The sequence below is a fragment of the Plecotus auritus genome (assembly GCF_963455305.1).
Source record: "Plecotus auritus genome assembly, chromosome: 8".
Taxonomy (NCBI): Eukaryota; Metazoa; Chordata; class Mammalia; order Chiroptera; family Vespertilionidae; genus Plecotus; species Plecotus auritus.
The window spans coordinates 61,080,747-61,107,498 of NC_137782.1; the positions used below are offsets into that span (position 1 = coordinate 61,080,747).

At 45.9% G+C, this 26,752-nt stretch overlaps 1 protein-coding gene and 1 pseudogene across 2 annotated transcripts; one reads left to right on the forward strand and one right to left on the reverse strand.

The window, feature by feature from the left end:
• Positions 1 to 6,400: 6,400 nt before the first annotated feature.
• On the reverse strand, positions 6,401 to 7,344 carry LOC308256558 (polyadenylate-binding protein 2-like; annotated as a pseudogene). Its single transcript has 2 exons — positions 6,972 to 7,344; positions 6,401 to 6,761 (listed from the first exon to the last, which is right to left on the reverse strand). The product of its transcript is annotated as a polyadenylate-binding protein 2-like (transcript).
• Positions 7,345 to 14,027: 6,683 nt separating this feature from the next.
• Positions 14,028 to 17,628, forward strand: GDF5 (growth differentiation factor 5; the record flags this gene model as incomplete). Its single annotated transcript, XM_080686456.1, has 2 exons — positions 14,028 to 14,652; positions 16,754 to 17,628. The coding sequence occupies 2 exons, from the start codon at positions 14,028 to 14,030 to the stop codon at positions 17,626 to 17,628; spliced, it is 1,500 nt and encodes a 499-aa protein (XP_080542582.1).
• Between the last annotated feature and the right edge of the window lie 9,124 nt (positions 17,629 to 26,752).

Consider the following 26,752-nt stretch of genomic DNA (forward strand, 5'->3'; position numbering starts at 1 on the left):
GCCTCCTGTACTCCCTCTACTGGGGATCGAACCTGCAACCCGGGCATGTGCCCTTGACTGGAATCAAATCTGGGACTCTTCAGTCCACAGGTTGACACTCTATCCACTGAGCCAAACTGGCCAGGGCCCACTCTAAAATTTAAGCTTCATGAGGATAGAAGACTATGTATGACTTAGCATTTAGCACAGAGCCTGACATATGGTGTTAATGAATAAGTATCCATTGAATGAATTAATCAAGTCAGCCTCAGTTTTACAAAGGTTAATGACATAAAATCCATCAGCAAGCTGCACGATACATTTTTAAGACCATGAGGAGTAAACAGAGGTTTGGGACTACAGAGACATACCAATAAGTGGAGTAGAAAGGGGTTAAAGCCAAACAGTAATCTTTTGTCTTTGTAAAGGGAGATTAATTCACTCATTCCCTTATTCATTTATTTATTCATCCATCAAACTTTTATTGTGGCCCGGCCAATGTATCAACACATTAGCCAAGAAGTCCCCGGTTCTATTCCCGGTCAGGGCACATGCCCAGGTTTCAGGCTCCATACCCAATGGGGTGGAGGGAGAGGGGCGGGGGGAATGTGTGCAGGAGGCAGCCAATGATCGATGTCTCTCGTTCATTGATGTTTCAATCTCTTTATCCTTCTCCCTTTCTCTCTCTCTAAAATTAGCAAAAACATATTTTTTAAAAACGGTATGTGTGAAATTTCAAAGTGAGTTACTAAAATATCATATATATTTTTTCTAATAGCCTAAAATCGATTTTAAAGTCCTTAAATCCCTACCTATAGGGTCAAGAGAGTGGAGGATAGAGAATTTATGTGGAGATACTTCTGGCTGTGAGTCCCCACCCTTCTTGGGAAGATCAGGTGATTGGGGGAAGGAACTTCCATTATTGTTTGAGGTCCCCATTGCAGTTGGGGAGCATAGTGACTGGATCTACCTTCTGTCTGGGAAATCTGTTAACAAGAGACAAGCATGCCAACTGCTTTGATGGCAGAACCCAGGAGATTGCTGCTATGTTGAGGTTGGCCTGCTCTCCCAGAATTTGTCAGGGAATGTTTTCTGTAGACCAGATGTGGACTAAGTGAGGGGAAAAGAGCCTGCATAGGCCCACCCTGGGGCCTCCTAGTGGTGTAAAGGGACCCCAGAAGTAAGAAGAAAAGTGACCACTGGTAATAGAGATGTCTTTACTAAGGGAAAAGAGCCCAGCACAGCCTCTAAAAGCACCGCATGATGTTTTGATGATGCACAGAAACAGCTATAAACATCTTCCAGGCCCAGAAAGCACAAAGTCAGCTACAATACTATTTCAAAGAAGACTTTTCCCATTCTTTTCTCCACATTCCTCTCCATGTCAACACCCCGAGTGACTGAAGTGAGCGGAGGATAACAGAGGGGGAAAATTATTCTTCTCTTTCTTACTGCAAGCTAACTGTCTTAAGCAGAGTCATGGGCACCAAAAGTATGCACTCTCTTGTAGCGAACAACTTGCTGCTGTCTATCTGAGTTCCTTCATTCATCATTAAACAGATATTGATTGAATAACTGCTATGTGCCAAATCCTGAGTTAGACACTGGGAGAGAATCATAGAACAAAACCACATGAACCCTGCCCAGAGCCTCAGTTCACAGATTCACATGGGAGGCAGGTGAGTAAACAAATATTTCACACACACACACACACACACACACACACACACACACACTGTGGTAAATTCTATGAAGAGGGAGTGGCGGGTTTCATAGAGGCTGATGGTGAAGGATAAATCTGCTGAGCAGACAAAGGCAGGAAGGGCATGCCAAGAGTGCAAGAGTGTGCAGGTATGTGGTGTGCTAGAGCATGGGCTGTTAAGGGAATGCTAAGAATTTCCTTGGGGTACTCTTCTTTTTTTTAAAATCATTTTTTTTTATTTTCAATTACAGTTGACATACAATATTATATTAGTTTCAGGTGTACAACCTAGTGATTAGACATTTATATAACTTATGAAGTGATCACCCTGATAAAAATAGTATTCATCTGACACCATATGTAATTATTACAATATTATTGACTATGTTTCCTATGCTATACTTTACATCCTCATGAAAATTCTGTAACTACCAATTTGTACTTCTTAATACCGTCACCTTTTTCACCCATCCCCCAACTTCCCTCCCATCTGGCAACTGTCAAAATGTTCTCTGTATCTGTGAGGCTGTTTCTATTCTGCTTGTTCATTTATTTGTTTTTTAGATTCCACATATAAGTGAAATCATATGGCACTTATCTTTCTATGTCTGACATTTCACTCAGCACAATACCCTCTAGGTCCATCCATAATGTTGCAGATGTCAATATTTCATTCTTTTTTAATGGTTGAATTATATTCCATTGCATAAATATATCACTTTTTTATCCATTCATCTATTGATGGACTTAGGTTACTGCCATATCTTGGCTACTGCAAATAGTACTGCAATGAACATATGGATGCATATATCTTTTTAATTTAGTGTTTTGTGTTTATTCAGATGAATATCCAGAAGTGGAATTTCTGGGTCCTTCTTTGTTTCTTGTTATAGCTTTTGTTTTAAAGTGTATTTTGTCTGGTAAAGTATTGCTACCCCAGCTTTTTATTTATTTGTTTGTTTGCATTTTAATGAAATATCTTTTGCCATCCCTTTACTTTCAAGTTTCTCTCTGTGTGTGTCTCTTGATCTGAAATGAGTCTCTTGTAGACAACATATGTAAGGGTCTGTTTCTTATCCATTCAGCCACCCTATGTATTTTTTTTTTCTTAGTCCTCACCCGAGGATATTTTTTCCATTGGTTTTTAGAGAAAGTGGAAGGGAGGGAGAGAAGGTGAGAGAGAGAGAGAGAGAAAGAGAGGGGGGAAGAGAGAGAGAAACATCGATGTGAGAGAGACACATCGATTGATTGCTTCCCGCACGTGCCCCAACTGAGTCAGGGAAACCTGCTACCCAGGTACCTGCCCTTGACGGGGAATTGAACCTGTGAACCTTCAATCTGCAGGCCAATGCTCTAACCACTGAGATAAACTGTCCAGGGCCACCCTATGTCTTTTGATTGGAGCATTTAATCCATTTGCATTTAAAGTAATTGTTGATAACTATGTATTTATTGTCATTTTATTATTCATATTTTAAACTTTTTTTCTTCTTAAAGACCCTTTAATATTCCTTATAATACTGATTTGGTGGTGATGAACTCCTTTAGCTTTTTATTGTCTGAGAAGTTCTTTATCAGTTTCTATGAGTCTAAATGATAGCTTTGCTTGGTAGAATAATCTTGGTTGTAGGTCCTTGGTTTTCATCACTTTGAGTATTTTGTGCCAATCCCTTCTGTCCTGCAGATTTTCTGTTGAGAAATCAGCTGACAGTCTTGTGGGAGCTCCCATGTCATAACTGTCTTTCTATTGCTGCTTTTAAGATTCTCTCTTTGTCTTTAGTCTTTGGCATGTTAATTATGATGTGTCTTGGTGTGAGCCTCTTTGGGTTCATCTTGTTTGGGATTCTCTATACTTCCTGGACTTGTGTGTCTTTTTCCTTCACTTGGATAGGAAAGTTTTCAGTCATTATTTCTTCTAATAGATTCTCAATCCCTTGTGTTCTCTTTTCTCCTTTTGGCACCCCTATGATGTGAATGCTGTTATGTTTTTTAAAATTTTTTTATTTCAGAGAGGAAGGGAGAGGAAGAGAGAGATAGAAACATCAATGATGAGAGAGAATCACTGATCAGCTGCCTCCTGCATGCACCCCCACTGGGGATCGAGAGCCCAAAACCCAGGCATGTGCCCTGACCGGGAATCAAACCAGTGACCTCTTGGTTCCTGGGTTGATGCTCAACCACTGAGCCACACCGGCTGGGTTTTCTGGTGTATTCTTCAATCAGTTATCGTATTCTTCATTTCTGATTGATTTTTTTTTATGGTTTCTGTCCTTTTTTATGCTGTTGAAATTCTCACTAAATTTCTTGGGCATCCTTATAATTATTGTTTTGAACACTGTATCTGGTAGTTTTCTTGCCTTCATTTTATTTAGTTCTTTTTCTTGAGATTTCTCCTGTTCTTTCATTTGGAATATGTTAGTTGTTGTTGTTGTCTTCCCATGTTGGATGCCTCTCTGTGTTTATTTCTATGTATTAGATATATCTGCTATGTCTCCCAGTCTTGGTAGGGTGGTCTTATGTAGTAGGTGTCCTGTAGGGCCCAGTGGCACAGCTTCCCTGATCACCCAAGCTGAGTGTTCCAGGTGAACCCCCCAAGTGGGTCTGTGTGCACTCTCCTGTTGTAGTTGAGCCTTGATGGCTGTTGCCACATCAAATGTGCCAGGCCAATTGGCTATGAGAATCTGAATGACTATAGTGGAGGAGCTTCTGTGCAGTAGCCAATCCCACAGAGCAGAACTTGCTTCAGCAGGCCTCTGGTGCCCGCTGAGTCTGCCCCTTGAGTGTATCACTCATGGAGATGATTGGATGGTGCTCTGGCGTGATCTGAAGCTGGCTACTGGGTGTGCTGGCTCTGGGGCCTCCTAGGGATGCAGGCCAAGGTCAGCTGCCACCTTTGCTCTGCCCTGGGGCCACCCGACATGAGTTACAAAGAGATCTACAGATGGCTATTACTGGTGCTGGGTTTGGAGTGCCTGAGAGAGGCCAAGTTGCAAACTGAGTTGTGCTGCCACTAGTACAGGCTTGAGGCCACTAGCCAGAGGCACATGGCATGCCAAGGCCAGATGCTGCTTGTCTGGGGCTTGTGAACCTCTGAGAGAATTTAGGAAAATCTGCAGCATGAGGCAAGACAGGCCGTTTGTATGGGAAAGCCACTGGAGCCAGGCCAGTGTGGCTCAGTAGTTGAGCGTCAACCCAAATACCAAGAGGTCACCAGTTTGATTCCCATTAAGGGCACATGCTCAGGTTTCAGGCTCGATCCCCAGTAGGGGGCGTGCAAGAGGCAGCCAATCCATGTTTCTATCTCTCCTTCTCCCTGCCTTTCTCTGTAAAAATCTTGGCGGGGGGGGGTGTCAAGTGGGGAAAAAGGAGACATATGTAAAACTTTAGACAATAAATAAATTTTAAAAATCAATAAAGATATATATATATATATATATATATACACACACACACACACACATATCTATACATATTTTACACTCAAAAGGCCAAACAGTTTTTATTTTCAAAAACAACTTTATTCATGACACATATTTTTAAAAAAACTCCCACCCCTTGGAAATGAGCTAGAAAAATAAAATCCACCTCCCACCTTTCTGTGCCCACTTCCTCCCATTCCCTCCAAATAAAAAAAAAGGGGGGGGGGAAGCAAAGGAAAACAAAACAAAACTGAAAAACAAAAAAAGTCCCCACACCCCCCAAAACAAGGTAGTGCATTTCCCCAGGGGGAAGGGGAATTTACACTGGAGCAGAATCATATATTCGGCTACAGAAACCTCAAAACAGAAAAAGAAACCCAAAAGGAAACAAAGTAGATCACCAGACAATCTGAAGGAACAGGGAGCCAGAAGAGAGGTGGGGTGGGTGGTTGACCTGGCAGGACAGGAGCAGGCAGGAGGGTACTGTGAAAGTGAGGGAGAGAGGGAGGGAAGGTGACAGCAGAACAGTTTGGTGTCCTTCCAGAGCCTTGGGTTTAAAAAAAACATCCCTCCTTCCATCCATGCCCACCTACCTTTGAGCAGCCCCCAAAGGGGTGAAGTGGGACAAGGAAACAGTGGGAGCAGCTTGCACAGTTGAGTTGAGTGCATGGTGAATCCCCAGAATGAATAAGCAGCCCCCTGACCCACTCCCTGGGCCTTCCCCTACCCCCCAAAGCAGGTCTCTCCTCAGCAGTTAGTTATGGGATTCTCACCCCTTCCACAGTATATCTTTTTGTGGTTTTTTTTTTTTTTTTTTCCATCAAGGTCATCTTCTGTTTTTTTTTGTTTTTGTTTTTGTTTTTTTTTTATTCTCTGCCCCCCCCCCACTTTTTTCCTCTTTTTTTCCTTTCTCTCTGCCTAATACAAACATGTTTTTTAAAAAAATATATTTTTATTGATTTCAGAGAGGAAGGGAGAGGGAGAGAGAGAGAGAGATAGAAACATCAATGATGAGAGAGAATCATTGATCGTCTGCCTCCTGCACGTCCCCCTACTGGGGATCAAGCCGGAAACCTGGGCATGTGCCCTTGACTGGAATCGAACCCGGGACCCTTCAGTCTGCAGGCCATTGCTCTATCCACCGAGCCAAACTGGCCAGGGCCACACTTTTTTTTAAGTAAGGGGAATACCATGAAGTCACTCTAGCCCTGCACCTGTAGACAAGACCCGTGCTGTTAAAACCACTGTAGAATAGAGATGGGGAAGAGATGGGAAACTGTTGTAGTTGGTGGCATGGGGGTCATGGGAACGCCCGGCCTGTTGTGCTGATACCTGGTCTGTTGGTTTGTTTTGGGATCACTTTGATGTGTCTTCCTCTAAAGAGGGATTCATCTAAGGTCAGGGAAGTCCTCACTGACTCTGAGAACTCTATATATGCAAACCCTCTGGGATGGCCACTAAATTTGTCACAGAGTGTGGTAACATGGTTGACTGAACCACAACCATGAGAATATGCTTCCAGCTCTTCTGCTGTTGCACCATAGTCCACATTGCCAACAGATGGAACGGGCGTCAGCCTCCATCTTCTCCTCCATAGACATGATCACTGGGCCAGCATTGCCTGGAGGTGGACTCATATTCATCTGCTTCTCTACCTCGTTCTTAATTTTATTTTATTTATTTATTTATTTTTTAAAAATATATTTTATTGATATTTTACAGAGAGGAAGGGAGAGGGATAGAGAGCTAGAAACATCGACCAGCTGCCTCCTGCACACCTCCCACTGGGGATGTGCCCGCAACCAAGGTACGTGCCCTTGACCGGAATCGAACCCGGGACCCCTCAGTCCGCAGGCCGACGCTCTATCCACTGAGCCAAACCGGTTTTGGCTCGTTCTTAATTTTAGCTTCTCAGCTTCTTCCTCCATCTCCCTGACTCCAGCTTTAATTGCTTCCAGCTCCGGGTCTTCAATGGCGCCGTCCCCCAGGTCCCCTTGACCAGTCCCGGCTCCTCCTCCTCCTCCTCCTGGCTGCTGGGGACTCCGGAGCCAGGCCCAGGGCCTGGGGCGCCTGGTGGGGCACGGGCCGGACTGGCTCCTATTCAGGCTCAGGCTCTGGCTCCAGCAGCAGCTCCTCAGGCTCCTGTTCCTCAGACTCCAGTCCCCTGCGCGCCCGCCCCCCGGGGTCGTCCCTAACCCTAACCCTAACCCTAACCCTAACCGACTGCCAGGCACAAGATGACATCGCCGCCCCGCGCCCACAGGCCCTGCTGCCTCTGCCAAGAAATATTTTTTAAAAAGCAACTGGAAGCAGCTTGGGAGGTTCTGGGCATTCTTCTTCTTCTTCTTCTTCTTTTTTTTTTTTTATAAAAAGAAAACATAACTTTTTTTTTTAATTTGAGAGAAAGAGAAAAACATAGATCAGCTGCCTCCCATACGTGCCCCAACAAGGGATGGAACTTGCAACTTGGATATGTATATGCCCTGACAGGGAATTAAACCTACCACCTTTTGGTGTACGAAAGATGCTCCAACCAACTAAGCCACAGTGGCCAGGGTGGAAAAAATATTTTAAAGAATAAAAGTGAACAATATATAGCTACTTTGTTCACACCCCACACCTTCAAGAGACAGAAACACACATACACCCACACATAATTTTCAGATTGGTTTTCTGTGGCAAGTGAGATGTGTTGACCTAGGACAGTGGTGGGCAAACTCACTAGTCAACAGAGCGGCAAACCGCGGCTCACGAGCTGCATGTGGCTCGCGAGCCGCAGTTTGCCGACCACTGACCTAGGACAAAAGGCCCACGCTTGGACAAGGTGCAGTTTCCAAGACGCTCAGCTGGGGGAGCCATTGAGAGCTTACTGGAGGAGAACTGTGGCAATTCCTGGGGAATGTAAACACCACAAACCAGAAGGATGGCTGGGGGAGGACTGGTTTCTCTGGATTAGGACAGCCCAGCCCCCGCAGATTAGAAGAAAAACAGATAGAGGGTCAGGGATTCCAGGCCTTCATTCCAGCTGATCCCTAACATCTAGGGTGATAGCAAGAAAGGTCAGTTCTTCCTTAATGTGGGAAGAGCATTGATTCAGAGTCAGGGGTCTGGGCTTAGTTTTACTTCCATCCTTTATAGCTATAAACAAACAAACGAACAATTCAAACTTTTGTTAGTCATGTAACTTCTCTGAGACTCAATTTCCTCATTTGTGAAACAGGAACAATATTAACAACTGAATCTTTTTTTAAAAAAACTATAATTTATCAAGCACCTACCATTTGCTGAAAGAAAGAGAAAAAAAGAAAGGCACTTTACATATATAAATACATTTAGCTCTTATAACAAGTCTGTGAAGCAGATATTTTTATCCTTATTTTATAGGTAAAGAAGCAGGTTCAGGAAGTGTTTTTTTTTTATATATATTTTATTGATTTTTTACAGAGAGGAAGAGAGAGGGATAGAGAGTTAGAAACATCGATGAGAGAGAGACATCGATCAGCTGCCTCCTGCACGCACCCTACTGGGGATGTGCCCGCAACCCAGGTACATGCCCTTGACTGGAATCGAACCTGGGACCCTTCAGTCCACAGGCCGACGCTCTATCCACTGAGCCAAACCGGTTAGGGCAGGAAGTGTTTTTTTTTTAATGTAAACAATAGCCAACATTTATGTAGTGTTTACTATGCATGGAGCCACTGTTCTAAGAACTTGACTCACAGCAACTTAATTCACAACAACTTTATGAAGTAGGTATATTATTATTATCCTCATCCTATATAATAAAAGGCTAATATGCAAATTGTCCCTTTGGGAGTTCAACCGATCTAGAGTTCGACCACTTGCTATGGTGTGCACTGACCACCAGGGGGCAGTGTGGAATGAAGGAAGGCCCTGGCCGGCAGCTTATGGAAGGAAAGCCCCAATCGGCCCTGATCGCCCGCCAGGCCTAGGGACTCTACCCGTGCATGAATTTCATACACTGGGCCTCTAGTTTTATACATAAGGAAACTGAGGCACAGAAAGATTAAATAACTAGCCTGAAATTACATGACTGGTGAATTGGGGAGCCAGGATTTGGAGGCAGATAGCCCAACTCTCAAACATTATGTTACAGATCAGAGAACTCTCCTATTTAGAACCCTTCATTATGTTTCCCACTGCACTAAAAATAAAATCCAACTTCCTTCTCTGGTGTGTGAGGCCATACTTGACATGGTTCTGGCATGATCTGACCCTATCTGTCACTCTCCCCCTCACTCTGCTTCAGATGCACCAACTTCTCATGGTCCCTCAGATGTGCCAAGCACATTCCTGCTTCAGGGCCTTTGCATTTGCTGTTTACTCCACCTGGAATGATTATTCCCCAGACCCTTGTATGGCTCATTCCCTCACTACATCCACATCTCTGCTCAAATGTCATCTATCAAAGAGACATTCCTATCTAAAATAGACATCCCTTTGACACTGCTTAATTTTTCTTCACAGTACTCAGAATTCTCTGAAACTATGCATTTGTTCGCTTCTTTATCTGTCTCTTTCACAAAATGTGAGCATAGACTTGGTTGTCTTGTCCACTGTTAGATATCCAGTGGTCAGGCCCAGGACCTACCATATGTTAGGCACCTAATATATAATTGCTGGATAATTAAGTATACAAATGAATGAATACTCAAGGTCACCCAATTGGTTCGTGGCAGAGCCAGGACACAGACTGAGTTGTCTGATCCCAGAGCCTATGCTCTTAGTCACTGTGCTGTGCTGGGCCGATTCCAAGAGATCTCGGGAGGTTCTGACAGCATAATGAATGTAAAACCACTTCGAAACTTCTACTAGTAAATGTTTGAAAACAATGAATTATTATTATTATTATTATTATTATTATTATTATTCATTTTACTGTTTGCTCATCTGTGAAATGGGGATAACAATATTCTTTTTTTTTTTTTTAATATATTTTATTGATTTTTTACAGAGAGGAAGGGAAAGGGATAGAGAGTTAGAAACATCGATCAGCTGCCTCCTGCACACCCCCTACTGGGGATGTGCCCGCAACCAAGGTACATGCCCTTGACCGGAATCGAACCTGGGACCTTTCAGTCCGCAGGCTGACGCTCTATCCACTGAGCCAAACCGGTTTTGGCAGATAACAATATTCTTGCCTACCGGCCTTAAGAGAATGTTTTGTGGAGTGCCAATGAGATAATGGATGGGTAAACATGTGCAAGAGTTAAAGGCTCTACATGGTAGAAGGGACTGTAAAGATTATTTCCATGCCAGTGGCTTCCCAAGGCTCCCATCCTCTCCCTCAAGTTTGACATTAATATTGCTGACAGGAGAGGGGGAGGTAAGGGGACATGGGGGACTGAGGGACTCTACGTCCTAGTAATTAAACATGTTAGGACTGAAGCACTGCCAGCGGCAGCATCTGGTTGCAATTACCAGAGGGGACCGAAGTGATTAGTCACCTTTATAGTGAGAGCCAGGCTGGTCTCCTGGGCTCCTCCCTGGAGAGGGCCTTCTAAGTAAGCTCCGAGTCCCCTTTCCCTGCTCCCACCCCACTCTGGGGTCCCCTGGTCTTCAAACAATAGCCCCTGATCTGAATCATCCCTGTCCCAAAGTTCTAGCTCATTGGATGAGACCTTGACTGAAAGCCAAGAATATCATAATTGTCCCACTACCCTTTTACTTCTTGTGTTTCTAGAGGCCAGGTTGGGATTCCTTGGTAAAAAATGTGTCAAGGCAGGAATTAGGCTCAAAAAATAATTTAACCTTTCTGAACTTCAATTTCTTTATCTGCAAAATGTGGGACTAACAATACCTTCATCATAAGGTAAAAATGCTGTGGGATACCAGGGCCTAAGTCTAGTTTACTGGAGTGCTCAGTAAATAGTAGCTGTTATTAATGTTTTCCAGGTGCTAGGCTAATCACTTTTTATGATTCATTTCATTGAATCCCCATAAAAACCCTGTGAGTAGGTACTGTCATGATCCCTGTTCAGAGTTTCAGAGACGTTTAGAGGTTTCCAAAGATCACACAATGCACTAAACCATACAGCAGAAGTGGAATTCACAACCAGGTCTGCTTGCTCCGGAGTCCTTGCTCTTTATCAAACCTGGCGCACGAGGCATATTGATGTTTGATTCATTCATCCCTTCATTTATTCACTCACTAGACCTTACAAAGTTCCTAGTAAGTGGCAAGACAGAATCCCTCTCTTTAAGGAACTCAGAGTCCAGCAGGGAAGGCATGGTGTGTCTACAAATAACTACATATTAAAGCAGAAAATGATGGCTTTCATATATAAGGCCAGTTAGAGATTTATTCATCCATACAACACATACTGAGAATATGCTATGTGCTGGGCCCTGTGCCCAGCGCTGGGAATAATTGAAAGATAAATATACTACAGTCTAGTCATAATCTAATGAGGGAGACAGATATGTAAATAAATTATTACAGTTATGAGGAATTAAGTTATGATTTTAAAAAAATATGGCCCTAGCTGGCTTGTTCTCAGTGGATAGAGTGTTGGCCTACGGATTGAAGGGTCCTGGGCTCGATTCCGGTCAAGGGCACGTGCCCCGGGTTGCGGTAGGGGGTGTGCAGGAGGCAGCCGATCAATGATTCTCTCTCATTATTGATGTTTCTATCTCTCTCTCCCTCACCCTTCCTCTCTGAAATCAATAAAAATATATTTAAAATATGAAAAAAGTACAGAGTGGAAGAAATGAACTGTGTTTGAGACAAGGGGCAGGGGCAGAACTGGATATCTTTGAGCTACCAAAGTGGAAAGGAGCACAGAAAATGTGTGAAGGCAAATCTGCAGTGTGTGTTTTCTGGCGGATGAGGGAAGGCTTCTTGTAGGAGAGGGCACATGAGTTGGCACTTTTCATTGGGTATGTTTTAGAGGGAGGGAGGGTTGGAACAGAGATATCCTCAAGGCATGGAAGCCAGTCATAAGGGAATTATGGTAGGACAGGCAGTGAGGAGGATGAAGACGGTGAAACAGTGGGAGTGGAGAGGAGGGAGGAATGCCAGAGATGACTGCTTAAGTGGGGACAAGTCAAAAGGGAAGCCAAGTGTTGTGAATATGGGATATAGGAGGGATAGTCTTCCTCAAAGATTCCCCAAAGAGTGCCTGGTGTGCATTGGTCCTTTGAGATGGGGTGGTGGAGCTCTACTGGGTTTCTCACCTAGAAGCACCAAATGAAGCTTGAAATGGCCAAGTTCTACTGCTGCGCTCTGAAGATCAGCAAGGATCCAGGAGCATCACAATGAAAGGGCTGGTCAGGCACCTGCATATCCCAGCTGTGGGTTTCATCTTTCATTCATCAAACACTGCGCTGCTTCTACTGTGTGTCAGCTTGTGCTGGAAAACCAGTCTGGTGACCTTAGCGTGTGAACAGATCTCTGTTAGGCAGGCTCCAAGAATCTCAGATTAAGAAGGAAGCTTGCCTGACTACTGCTTCTACCCCTGTTATACCTCTTACATTGTGACAAGTGTAGTGAAATGTACAAGAAGAGGTCATTGGCTTTGTCTGGGGATCAGGGAAGGCTTCCCAGAGGAGGTGAATTTTCAGGATGAATTTCTCAGGATGAGGAGGACTTCCTCCAGTTGTGGAAGTTAAAGGAGGATATTCCAGGTGAAGGGAACAGCTTTCCCACAGGAGTCCAGCTGGACTTCAGACTTCTTCCAGAGCTACCAGAAACCCATCATATGGGAAGTCATTTTTCCAGCCTCCTGCAGGGGCCGCTGCTGCCCCAGGCTGGGTCTGCCGCCTCTGGACTCAACCAGTCCTTTTCAACAAAACTCCTAGTCTGTCTTTCCTGGGGTGGTAGTGAGGTACACTCTGGACATACCTCTATCCAAGCAGTGGGCTCCCGGGTGGCAGTGCCCTCCAATGCCTGAAGAGATCATCTGAATTCAGTCAATGGCGTTTGGGGGAGGGGTGTGGTGGGTACTGATATTTTTCTGTCTCTAGGTCACCACAAGTTTATTAAAATAAAAGAAACTGTGGGTAAATGCTGCCATCTGTGCTGCCCCCAACAACAAATCAGGCCCCAGACTAGACGCAGGAGTTGAAACTGCTTTAAAAACACCCCAAGGACTTAGCTGAAAACCCACACTCCTCATGTTTGGGAGCTTAAGATCCTTGAGCTCATTCCTCAGCATCGCTCCTCAGGAGGGTGGGGTGGGCTGCCCAGTAAGGTGGAGGTGAAGACCCCTGAGTCTGTTCCATGGACTGAGGGGCCCCCTAAGCCTAGAGTCACGCTTTGGGGCTCTGTGCCAAGAGCCCCCGTGAGCCATGGCCTCGAAAGGGCAGCGGTGATTTTTTTCACATAAATATATCGCACTTAAATGAGTTTAGACAGCATGACATCAGAGAGTAATTAAATTGGTTTGGGTTGAAATTCCGTTTCCAATTCCTGAGTTCAGGTTTGTAAAAGATTTTTCTGAGCACCTGCAGGCGTGTGTGTGTGTGTGTGTGAAGTATTTTCACTGGAAAGGATTCAAAACTTAAAAAAAAAAAAAAAAAACTGGAGCACACAGGCAGCATTACGCCATTCTTCCTTCTTGGAAAAATCCCTCAGCCTTATACAAGCCTCCTTCAAGCCCTCAGTCAGTTGTGCAGGAGAAAGGGGGCGGTCGGCTTTCTCCTTTCAAGAACGAGTTATTTTCAGCTGCTGACTGGAGACGGTGCACGTCTGGATACGAGAGCATTTCCACTATGGGACTGGATACAAACACACACCCGGCAGACTTAAAGAGTCTCAGACTGAGGAGAAAGCCTTTCCTTCTGCTGCTACTGCTGCTGCCGCTGCTTTTGAGGGTCCACTCCTTTCATGGTTTTTCCTGCCAAACCAGAGGCACCTTCGCTGCTGCCGCCGTTCTCTTTGGTGTCATTCAGCGGCTGGCCAGAGGATGAGACTCTCCAAACCCCTCACTTTTTTGCTTTGGCACCTGGCTTGGCTGGACCTGGAATTTATCTGCACTGTTGTGGGGGCCCCTGACTTGGGCCAGAGACCCCAGGGGACCAGGCCAGGATTGGCCAAAGCAGAAGCCAAAGAGAGGCCCCCTCTGGCCCGGAATATATTCAGGCCAGGGGGTCACAGCTATGGTGGGGGAGCCACCAATGCCAGGGCAAAGGGGGGCACCGGGCAGGCAGGAGGCCTGACACAGCCCAAGAAGGATGAACCCAAAAAGCTGGCCCCCAGATCGGGTGGCCCTGAACCCAAGCCAGGACACCCTTCCCAGACAAGGCAGGCTGCAACGCGGACTGTGACCCCAAAAGGACAGCTTCCTGGGGGTAAGGTATCCCCAAAGGCAGGAGCTGTCCCCAGCCCCTTCCTGCTGAAGAAGGCCAGGGAGCCTGGGGCCCCTCGAGAGCCCAAGGAGCCGTTCCGCCCGCCCCCCATCACGCCCCACGAGTACATGCTCTCGCTGTACAGGACGCTGTCCGATGCTGACAGAAAGGGAAGCAACAGCAGCGTGAAGTTGGAGGCTGGCCTGGCCAACACCATCACCAGCTTTATTGACAAAGGGCAAGGTGAGGGGGCGGGGTGGCAGGGGCACGGCTCAGAGGGAGGGGCACCTGCATGCATGGAGGGGCCTTTCAGAGCCCTGGCACTGCACTGGTGGGAGACGGAGTGTGCACCTGGCCTGGGCTGGTATCTGGGACTATCTCACACATACCAGGTTCTGGGTTGCTGGCATGTCAGAGTTGGAGGCACCTGGGGATCACCAAGCCCAGTTCCTGCAAGGTGCAGAGGGGATGACTAAAGTCCAGAGAGGAGACAAGACCTGCCAGTTGGTGGCAGAGTTGGGGACCAGACTCGAAGACTCTTGATCACCAGGCCATGCTCTGTTCCTATGTGGATTGGCCAAACTTTGTAGGCTCCAGGGGTTTGTAGGTTTTCTCAGAAGGCAGAGAAATTAATCTCTAGCTACTCATGGTTCTGCAACTTTGCCCTCAAATTAGGGGGCAGAGGAGGCAGTATAGGTGAAGACAGTAACTGAGGCATCTTGGAGTCATGGAATGACATTCAGATATACGGGGTTTGGGAGTGGACAACAGACCTAGGGTTTAACAATGTGACCTTGGAAAATCTCCTTCTCCCTTCCCCGGATCAGTTTCCCCATCTGTATAACTATATGGAGGTTGGACTGGGTGATTTCTGAGAGCCCTTCAAATATGACACTTTATGTCCTGTCCTAAACAGATAATTTTTTTTATCATTAACCCGGGAGAATAACTGCTTTCCTCATTTCTCCCTCTGCCCACCTGGCATTACTGTCTTGGCTTTTCCTCTCAACTTGCTGTGTGATCTCAGCAAGTCTCTTCCCCTCTCAGGGCCTCAGTTTCTCCCTAAGTGTGATTGCAGCTCATATTCTCTGGTTCTGAGTCTTAGGACTTTGGCTGGCAGGGTGGGGGAGGGGTCAGCAAGTGGGAGAGGCTCCTCATTAGAGCTGGCCTGTGGGGGAATGACAGAGGGCGGGGGAGCCACAGAGGCAGCAGGTCTGGCTGAGGTGGGGGAGGTGACCTGGCTGCCTGCCCAGTCAGGGAAAGCTGTGACCCCTTGGGGGCTCATAAAGTAAGTCATTGTGCCCCCCAGCACTAAGGGAGCTCAGAGAGGGGGAGATGGGGAGTTTAAAGGCCTAATTAGTCACCTTCTAGAGCAATATATGAATGCTTCCCAATGGCAAATTGGTATTTAGGAAAGAGGGCATGCTGATTCGGACATACTACTGAGTTTCTTATACATACACACAGCCTTATATTTGTACATACATGCTGAATCATATATATGTATTTAGGTGTGTACACACCTTCTTACACATATATATACATGAAATCTTCTTACATACACACACATATGCCCTTTAAATTTTGACACAAGCCAAATCATACATACACCTGACATGTCACTTTTTACTCATATATGAACCCAGTCATACACACAAACTTTCACACACACACACACACACACACACACTCATACATCCAACAGGGTGAGACACATACACAACAAAATCATTAGACTGGGAAGCAGGGCAATTGGTTATTAACTCACTGTGTGACTATAGTCAAGTCACTCCCCCTCTCTGTGCCACATTTGTAAAAAGAGAACACGAAGATCTTCTTTAAGGTGTAGTGGAAGCAGCTTCAGATTGAGTATAAAAAGTTCTAGGCTAGTGTTTCAACTATGGTTTTTCCTAGCTGGTGACTCTGAGCAAGACCTAACTTCTCTGAGCCTCAGGTTCCCCCTCTGGGAAAACAGGCTTAATTACAATGCCGCCAAACCTATTTCACCAGTGAGATATCATATTAGATAACAGATAGGAGAGAGGTAGGTAGAAGGCAATCCTGAAGCTGGTGGATTTCTGATATGAACAGTGATTGACACAAATACCCAGAACCACTCAAATCACCCCAGCCACATCTACAGATAAACAACCCTTGGTAGGCTGTGTAGGACGCTCCTTATTCTGAAAAAGGCTCTCCGCGGTTGGGTTTTGGCCTCTCTCAGAGTGGGGAAGAGGTTAAAGAAAGCTCTCTAGAGGGGAGCGGGCTTGGCCCTCCCCTGAGGCGGAGGTGACTGGTTTTCTTGATGAGGTTGCAGGGAATGACTTCTGGGTGTTCTCTCTAGATGACCGAGGTCCTGTGGTCAGGAAGCAGAGGTACGTGTTTGACATTAGTGCCCTGGAGAAGGATGGGCTGCTAGGGGCCGAGCTGCGGATCTTGCGGAAGAAGCCCTCAGACACAGCCAAGCCAGTGGCCCCCAGTAGCGGGCGGGCTGCCCAGCTGAAGCTGTCCAGCTGCCCCAGCAGCCGGCAGCCGGCAGCCTTGCTGGATGTGCGCTCAGTGCCAGGCCTGGACGGATCTGGCTGGGAGGTGTTCGACATCTGGAAGCTTTTCCGAAATTTTAAGAACTCGGCCCAGCTGTGCCTGGAGCTGGAGGCCTGGGAACGGGGCCGGGCTGTGGACCTCCGTGGCCTGGGCTTTGACCGGGCTGCCCGTCAGGTTCATGAGAAGGCCCTGTTCCTGGTGTTTGGCCGCACCAAGAAACGGGATCTGTTCTTTAATGAGATTAAGGCCCGCTCCGGCCAGGATGATAAGACTGTGTATGAGTACCTGTTCAGCCAGCGGCGAAAACGGAGGGCTCCGCTGGCCACACGCCAGGGCAAGCGGCCCAGCAAGAACCCCAAGGCCCGCTGCAGTCGGAAGGCGCTGCATGTCAATTTCAAGGACATGGGCTGGGATGACTGGATCATCGCACCCCTTGAGTATGAGGCCTTCCACTGTGAGGGGCTATGTGAGTTCCCCTTGCGCTCCCACCTGGAGCCCACGAACCATGCAGTCATCCAGACCCTGATGAACTCTATGGACCCCGAGTCCACGCCACCTACCTGCTGTGTGCCCACGCGGCTGAGTCCCATCAGCATCCTCTTCATTGACTCTGCCAACAACGTGGTCTATAAGCAGTATGAGGACATGGTGGTGGAGTCTTGTGGTTGCAGGTAGCAGCACTGGCCCTCTGTCTTCCTTGGTGGCACAACCCCAAGATGCTGGTCACAAGAGCCCCTCCTCGCACTTGTGGGATCACAGAGCAGTCAGGAAGCTGCAGCCAGGAGCATCTCTACAGCCTGCTGGAAAGGGGATTCCAACAGCCTTGCTCACCCTCAGAGTGGGACTTGGGCTAAAGGCCCCTTTCTATCCACAGGTCCCTCTGTCTGGGGTTTCTGCTCTTCTGCTGCTTTGACTGGCAGGGACATGCCCAGAGAGACAGATTATGAATGGGACAGAGACCCAGCAGACCTGGTTTTCCAATGAGACTCAACCCACGCGCCTCTCCTTTCCTGGGCCTCCTTGGACTCTGGACACTCCAGGGAGTGCTCCTCTTGGGACAGCCACGGGTGCTGCATCCTCCTGGAATCACATGGTGCCTGGTGACTTTCTGCCCCTGATGTAGATGTGATGCTGATTGGGCAGGGGTGGGAAAAAGGGGGAGAGGGCTTGGGCAGGGGTGAGGAATGTGGGGCTGTTAGACTGTTAGATTAAAATGTACAATGATGAGATAAAAAGCAAAGCTGTGCCTAAAACTGTGGCAAACTTCTTATTTACTCCAGGGGACCCAATGACCCCTCAAAGAATGACTGGCCCAGGGAGGGGAGATGGGTTGCCTCATGTATAAACCCGCTGTCTAGGGCCCAGTCCTTGCTTCCAGTCCTGGAAACTGAAGCAGAATGGGGCAGAGAGTACAGGCTGAGCAGGGCCAGTGCTACCTCTAACCCCATTCCTGTTCCTTCCAAAGGCCCGTTGGTCTGGAGCTCTATCTGCTCTGCTGTGGCCTGCCAACAGAGTTAGTTAGGTTTTCTTTCCGGCACTTCTTAGTCAAACTGATTGTCTCTGAAACGGATCCCTAAATGTGAGGGAAATTCCCTAAATGTGAGGAAAATTGGGGATTTCATTTTCTCTAAAATCACTAGTATCTGCTGCCCGCTCCCCCCTCCACCCCCCACATACTCACAGAATGAACTGACCACCATTTAAAGGGGCCTCTGTTTCTCTCTGGGGAACCCAGGCTACTAGAGATCCCTCCTCTCCTATTAAGACATCTCCTTTTTGCCACTGGTCACTGTTCCTCACGTGATCCTGTCTATGGTCCTGCTACCCTCCTGCTTGGCACCTTCAGTACACCTCACTGCTCACCTATCACCTCTGACCTCTTCACCCCATCTCCAGAAACAGAGCTAGAGCCCCTTGCTTTAACATTATACATGATATAAATGCATAATTACATATTAGATAAATAACCTCCCCACTATTCTCAGACAGTCCAATGCCAGACACATCCTGACAATGTTTCCTACTTGGGGCTTTGCCCGACTAAAAACCCACTTCCCTTTCTCTACTAGAATCTTTGGGGAGGAGCATGAAACCTGAACTCTTGGGAGGGAAGCGCAGCCCTCTGGTAGGGCAACGTGGGCACCCAAGTCCTCGTTCTAAGGGCTCAGGACCAGAATCTGCCTGGCTGAAGAGAGGGAGAACCAGGCCTCTGTTTCCCACCCAAGGGGCCTCAACTTTTTCCCTACCTCTCTCCAGCTGAGTCTTTGATTCCCAGGGCTCCTAGCCAAAGCTGTTTCAACAGTGGGGATTCCTGCCCAGCTATGGGCAGATCTTGTGTCCCTTCTCTCTAGACCTGAAACCTGGGTTGTCAGGACCTAAAGCAAGCGCCCTGTGCAGGGGGCAGCCTGAGCTTGGAGCCTCGCCCTCCCTGGCTGGGCTTCGTTGTGTTTGGCTAGTGGCAGGCCTGCTAACTCTGGAAGTAAACAAAGAAGCTGCCACGGCAGACAGAGTTCTGGTGTGTGGGAGAGAGAATGAGCCTGGAAGGGAGGTACCAGGGAAGCCAGGCAGCGGGCTGTGCATACAGAGTGGGCAGTGTAGAAACTGGGTGACTGAAGCCCCAAGGGTAGAGAGGCAGGGGACGAAGGGGTCACAGGTGGGGCTGGCTCCTGCACACACTTGTTTTTTGGGCTGCGTGTCCCTAGTTTCCTGGAAAGTCTGACAGAACTGGAGCTGCTCCCTGCCTTTGCGCCATCAGAGAGTTTCATATCACCTCAGCCACAATGCTTTTCTGCGTTGAGTTGACTATTGACTGTTGTGGCTCTGGCTTGATACACAAGGAACCTCCTCTCCCATCTCAACCTGCCCTAGAACTCTCTTTCACAAAAGAGCCATTCAGACTGTGTACTGTCCCCCTTTTCCCACCCAGAAAATTGTAGGGTGGGTAGGAACAGCCCTTCCATCCTAACCATCTGATCTATTCAACTGCCTCCTTGGAAAATTATCTCCACCAGGCACCCTCCTCCAGTCTCAATCTTAACAAGCTGCATATTTATACAGTACATTCTTGTACAAAAAAGGTACAAGGCTTATATCATTCCTTAGAGTTCACAAACATTCTCCGGGCCGTGGTCTTGCAGCACTGAAGGGCTCAAAGGCAGCCCAGTTTCAAATTTCAGATCTGTCACTCAGAGTTAGAGCACTTGGGCAAGTAACTTAATTCCATGAATCTTGGTTTCCTCATTTGTGGGGGGAAAAGGTGGGGAAGAGGTAAACAGTCTACCTATTTCATAGGACTAACTGTGAGGATATGAAAGGCACTCAACACAGTACCTGGCACAGAGGTGGCACTCAATAATGTTAGCTGTTATTATTAATGTGCCTCAAACAGTCCCATGAAGCAGGCAGGGCAAGGACTATCACTCTCCCCCCCCACCCTACCCCATTTTTACAGAAAAGGAAATTGACAGCCAGGGAGGTAACTACAGGTGTCCTACAGGTCTCAGTGTTCTTTATACCGTTTTTGGTTCTTTTCTGGGCTCCAGACTCCACTGACCCCAGTCCTGGCAAGCAGTGGAATTACTCACCTGGGGTTTGGCTCCTTGTGTTAAAAGTATCCCCTTGGGGACACACGGCATTGTTAGTTTCCTTGGGAAAAACAGCTAAGCAGAGAGCTTAAGGCAGAGAAAATGGGAGGCCCATAGGAAAGGCAAGAGGTGGGGCTCCCAGTGCTTGAAGCCCACCTCTTGGCCTCTTCCACAATCCCATGTTCCAGGGCCATAAGCAGGAGAATCAGCTTTTCTAAGGCTTGGAATACAGAACCTTGGGAAGCCTCTCAGCCTTCACTCTGACTCCACAACTTAGTTGTTATATCCAATCTGAGAATAGATATGAGAAAGCAGAGTAGAGAAGGATTTGTCACATATGCCTGGAAGTCAGTCAGAACTAGGTTCCAGTCTTGGTTCCACCACTTTCCAGCTGAGTGACTTTGGGCAAGTTATTTAACCTCTCTGAGCCTCAGTTTTCCTATCTGCAGAAGAGGGATAATAATATCAAGTTTACTGGGCTTGAGATGTATTCATTCTATCAATCTTTGATTTGTTGATTGATTTATTCATTCACTAACCAATAAGTATTTATTAAAGGTCTCCTCTGGTCTAGACTCTGTGCTGAGTATTGAAATAATAACAACAACCACAATTGTTAATGTTTATTAAGGGCTTATTATGTGCCAGGTACTATGCCTAGCATTTTCCATGAATTCTCTTATCTTGCAATGATCATGTCCTCAAGTTTCATGCATGACTGGAAGAGAAAATAAAGATTCCCAAAGAATGCTAGGATGATAAGTCTATGATAGGCCCAATCAAAGGAGATGAAAAAAAAAAAAAAAAACAGGAGAAAAGTCAAATTATACATCTGAATGCATGAAATCAACCCTACAATTACAGGATGTGGGGAAAAAATGTGATTTCATAACTTCAGATGGGAAAGAGTGTTGTAGGTGGCTTTGAAATCAATTGAATATTTATCTTAAATGTGAATACAAGTGTGGGCTTCATTAATAGACATGTAGTGTTAAGTCCTAAGGAAACTGTGTTTCTGCTCAGTTAAGCAGGACTTGGAGAGTGTTGGGATGAAGAAAGTAAGGGAGAGAAGCAAAGTCAAGGGTGAATCCTGTGGTTTTTTGCTTGGGTAACTGGGTAAACAGTGTGCCATTTAACAATAAAAAAAGAGAACACAGAAAGAGAAACAGATTTTGAGAGGAAGATGATGAGGTCAGCTTTGGACATCAAGTTTGAAAAATTCTTTTATTTATTGATTGATTTTAGAGAGAGGGGGGATGGGAGAGAGAAAGAAACATCTACTTGTTGGTCCACCCACCCATGCATTCATTGGTTGCTTCTTATTTGTGACCTGACTAGAAAAACTCTTTTTTTAAAAAAAAATATATATTTTATTGATTCCTCCACAGAGAGGAAAGGAGAGGGATAGAGAGCCAGAAACATCGATGAGAGAGAAACACCGATCAGCTGCCTCCTGCACACTCCCCACTGGGGATGCACCGGCAACCAAGGCACATGCCCCACATGCCCCCGACCGGAACCGAACCTGGGACCCCCCAGACCGCAGGCCGATACTCCATCCACTGAGCCAAACTGGCCAGGGCCAGAAAAACTCTTTAGAGATTAGCTTTAAGTAGGAAAAGCAGCAATTCTTCTATGAAATGAAAAAAGAAGAAAGAATGCATGCATACAATAAAATCAGGTACTTGGTTTAGTGGTTGGAAGTTGAGTTTCCTTCTGATGGCTTATAACTTCTATTTTCTCTGTGAAGTAGGAGGTGAGGTAATCTGTTCAGAGACAGTAGAAAGGGTCTCTGCAGATGTAATCAAGTTAATATAAAGTCATTAATGGGCCTAATTCAGTATGACTGGAATCCTTATAAGAGGACAAGAGACACAGAGACAGGCACACAGGGAGAAGGCCATGTGATGGGAGAGGCAGAGAATAGAATGATACAGCTGTAAAGCAAAAAACGAAAGGATTGCTGGCAACTGCCAGAAGCTACAAAGAGGCAAGAAATGATCCTCCTCTAGAGCCTTCGATAGAGCATGGTCCTGCCAACCCCTTGATTTTGGGCTTTTAGCCTCCAGAACTTCAAAACAATACATTTAATGGTTTTAAGCCACTTGATATTTTTTGTTTTGTTATGTCAGCCCTAGGAATCTAATACAGTTATAAATAGTAGTATTGGATAAGGGGAGGCAGGGTTGAGCATAACAGAAGTTGGTAGCCATATTTGGGGGGTACCAATAGGCCTTTGCATGATTTTCTCTAATAGTACTCAATAATCTAGATGTAGGGGTAGGTTAAATGGACAATTACAAGGTTGGGGTCTTTCCAGGTGGACAGGATAGAAAGACATTTGAGCAAAAGACTTAATACTGGCAAGAAAATAATTAAAATGACATACCACCTGGTCTGAGCTAGATAAGAGAAGTAGTAAAGAGAGGAGAGGTTGACAGATGATAAAGAGGTGTTTAAAAGCCTGGAGGTCTCAACAAGATAGAGTGACAGGTGTAGTAGGAGTAATGAATAAAAGCTGAAATAATAGGATGATGAGAACACAGAATGACATAAATTAAAATTTTCAGAATTATAGTTCTGGTGATGAGGTCCAGGAATAGACATCTGGACACTTCATAGAAATGGAATCATACTTATACTATATGCAACCTATTGTGATTGACTTCTTTCACATAGCATAAAGTTCTTGAGGGTCATCCATGTTGTAGCATATATCAGTTTATTCCCTTTTATTGCTGTATAATAAACCACTTTCTGGATATACCACATTTTATTTAGCCATTCATCAGTCAATGGACATTTGTTTCCACTTTTTAGCTGTGATGAACATTCATATACAAGTTTTTGTGTAAACATGTCTAAATTTATCTTGAATGTACACATAGGAATGGAATCACTGGGTCATATAGCAATTCTATGTTTATAATTTTAAGGAAAAGCCAGACTATTTTCCAAAGCAGCTGTACCACTTTACACTCCCATCAGTAATGTATGAGGGATCCAGTTTTTTCATATCCTTGCCAGCACTTTGTATTATATGTCTGCTTGATTATAGTCATCTAGAGGGTGTGTGAAGTGGTATCTCATTGTGTGTATGTGTTCGTGTATGTGTTTCCCTAATGACTAATGATGCTAATCATCTTTTCATTAACTTAGTGGCCATTCATATGTTTTCTTTGGAGAAATGGCTAATCAAATGCTTTGCCCATTTTAATTGGGTGTTTATTTTACTTTTAAAAATATTTTTATTGTTTTTTAGAGAGATGGAGGGGGAGGGAGAGAGAGAAACATCCATGTGAGAGTGTAACATCGATTGACTGCCTCCTGCATGCCCCCTACTAAGGATTAAGCCCCCAACCCAGGCATGTGTCCTGACTGGGAATTGAATTGGCAACCTCTCAGTGCACAGATTGATGCTAAACCAACTGAACCACAGCAGCCAGGGTAGGTGTTTATTATTTTATTATTGACTTGTAGAGTTCTGTATATAGTCCGGATACAAGTCCTTTATCAGATACATGATTTGCAAATACTTTCTCCCATTGCACATCTTTTTACTTTGATGGTATCTTTTACAATACAAAAGTTTACATGTTTATATAGTCTAATTTATTTTTCTTTTGTTATCTATGCTTTTGCTATTGTATCTAAGAAGGCTTTGCCTAACACAGGGTCATGACGATTTACTCTTATGTTTTCTTTTAAAAATTGTATAGTTTAGCTAGTACATATAGGCCTCTGTTCCATTTTGAGTTAATTTACTATATGGTGTGAGATAGGAGTTCAACTCAATTCTTTTGAATTTTTTAAAAAAATTGTGAATATGTATTATACACCTACTACTATAATATTCTTGAAGGCTTGGACCAAGTTCTACATCTTTGTATTTTCCATAAAACCAATGAATAAACTTTTTTTCCCCAGAATTAGATTTTGAGAATGATATGGATATTTTTTATTTCAAGTTTAAAGGTAATTATATAGATATGGTACACACTTCAAATAAGACAAAAGGATATATAGTAAAAAAGGTCTACCTTCCATACCTAACCTGTTGTCTCCCAAACCTCTTCCTCAGAATCAACAACTATAACCACCATTACTGTTTCTTGTATACACTTCCAGTAATTTTCTATACCTATACTATAGTACACACTAAGAACAGAATCCAAAGTCTTTACCATGGCCTATAAGGTCCTCTAGATCTGGCCTCTAGGGCCACCTTGTCAACTTCATCTCCTAACATACTCTTTCTTATTCATTTGACTCAAACCATAATAACCCCATTGCTCTTTCGGGGAAGACCAAGCATTCTCCATGTTAGGGCCTTGGTACTTGTTCTATCTGCCAAGGATGCTCTTTTCCAAGATACTGACATGGGTCACTCTCTCATTGACATGGGCCAGATTCTCATTTCATTCATACTTCTGATCAAATTCAGTGAGGTTTTGCCTGATCATCTTATTTAAAATAGCACCTTACCTTCTCACTTTTTATTCTTAACCTGCTTAGCATTTACCAATACCCGATATCAGATTACATTTATTTGTCTGTTGTTTCTCTCCCTTTACTGGAACTTTATTTTCTACTGTATCTTCAGCATCTGGATCCGAGCCTGAATCATGATAAGTGCTCAGCAAATATATATATTTTTAATGAATGACTGAATTTCAATGTGGTGCCTCTAAGGAAGTATGAAAATTCTGAGGGGTAGAGACATGTAAAGAGAGAGATGAAATGTAGTGAGGGAGAGGGAGCTTTGAGAGAACCATGGAAATTGCTGGGGCTTCAGGCTGAGTGTTTAGGGGACAAGGAGCTGATGAGCCCTGGTGGTGAAGACTTTGGTGTCAGGACTCTTTATTCCAAATTTATCCACCATCCTAGGTAACCTAAATGTCTCAGTAAAGGACCCATCCTAAATCACGAGCTCTCAGTTCTTTGAAGGCCTCCACTCGAGATTTTCAACTCCACTTCATTTCAGCCACTTTCTTCCATAGTCATCCCCTGCACTTTGTCATCATTCTGAACAGTTCTAACCCTAAAACCTTAAATTAAAAAATATCAGTCTGACCAACATTTTCTTATCCTTTAAACTCTCATTCAGTTTTGCTCATTGCATTTTCTTTTACTCATTTGCCCTTTCTTCTTTCCTAACAACCTCTTCCTCTTTTATATTCTTCACTATATAGATTTCCTGGCCTATCACTCAAACCTCTTTCTTGACAATATTATCATCTTCTTTTAAGGGAGCTCCCCAAATCCTGGTCTTTTAACCCCAGTGAAAAGGGGGGATCTTCTCCGGAGTCAAGTCTGGAAAGGAGGGGTTCTGATCAGAGGGCACTGAGTAATGAGGCTGGTTGAGGTAGGGGTTAAGGAGAGAGCTATGAAAACCCCAAACCGAGAGAGAGAGAGAGAGAGAGAGAGAGAGAGAGAGAGAGAGAGAGGAGAGGGGGAGAGGGGGAGAGGGAGAGAGGGGGGGAGAGAGGGGGGGGAGAGAGGGGGGGAGAGAGAGAGAGGGAGAGAGAGGGGGAGAGAGAGAGGGGGAGAGAGGGAGAGAGAGAGGGAGGGAAAGAGAGAGAGGGAGGGAGAGGGAGAGAGAGGGAGGGAGAGAGGGAGGGGGAGAGAGGGAGAGAGGGAGGGAGGGAGGGAGGGAGGGGGAGAGAGAGAGGGGAGAGAGAGAGAGGGAGAGAGAGAGGGAGAGAAAGGGAGGGAAAGAGGGAAGGAGGGAGGGGGAGAGAGAGGGAGGGAGGGAGAAGGAGGGGGAGGGAGGGAGAGAGAGAGAGGGAGAGAGAGGGAGGGAGAGAGGGAGAGAGAGAGGGAGGGAAGGGGAGGGAGAGAGGAGGAGAGAGGGAGGGAGAGAGGGAGGGAGAGGGAGGGAGAGGGAGGGAGAGGGAGGGGGTAGAGAGAGAGGGAGGGAGAGAGGGAGGGAGAGAGGGAGAGAGAGGGAGGGAGAGAGAGAGAGAGAAGGAGGGAGAGAGGGAGAGGGAGAGAGGGAGGGAGGGAGGGGTAGAGAGAGGGAGGGAGAGAGCGAGGGAGAGGGAGGGGGAGAGGGAGAGAGAGGGAGGGAGAGAGACGGGTCCCGGGGCAGGCAGTCTTGCTCACCGGGTCCCGCGCACCGAGGGAAGCGCGCGCTCATCCTGGCAGCGGCCTTTGTGCGCCTGCGCCGCCGTTGCCTGGCGCCCGCTGGCTAGGGGACGACCCAGTAGAGGACG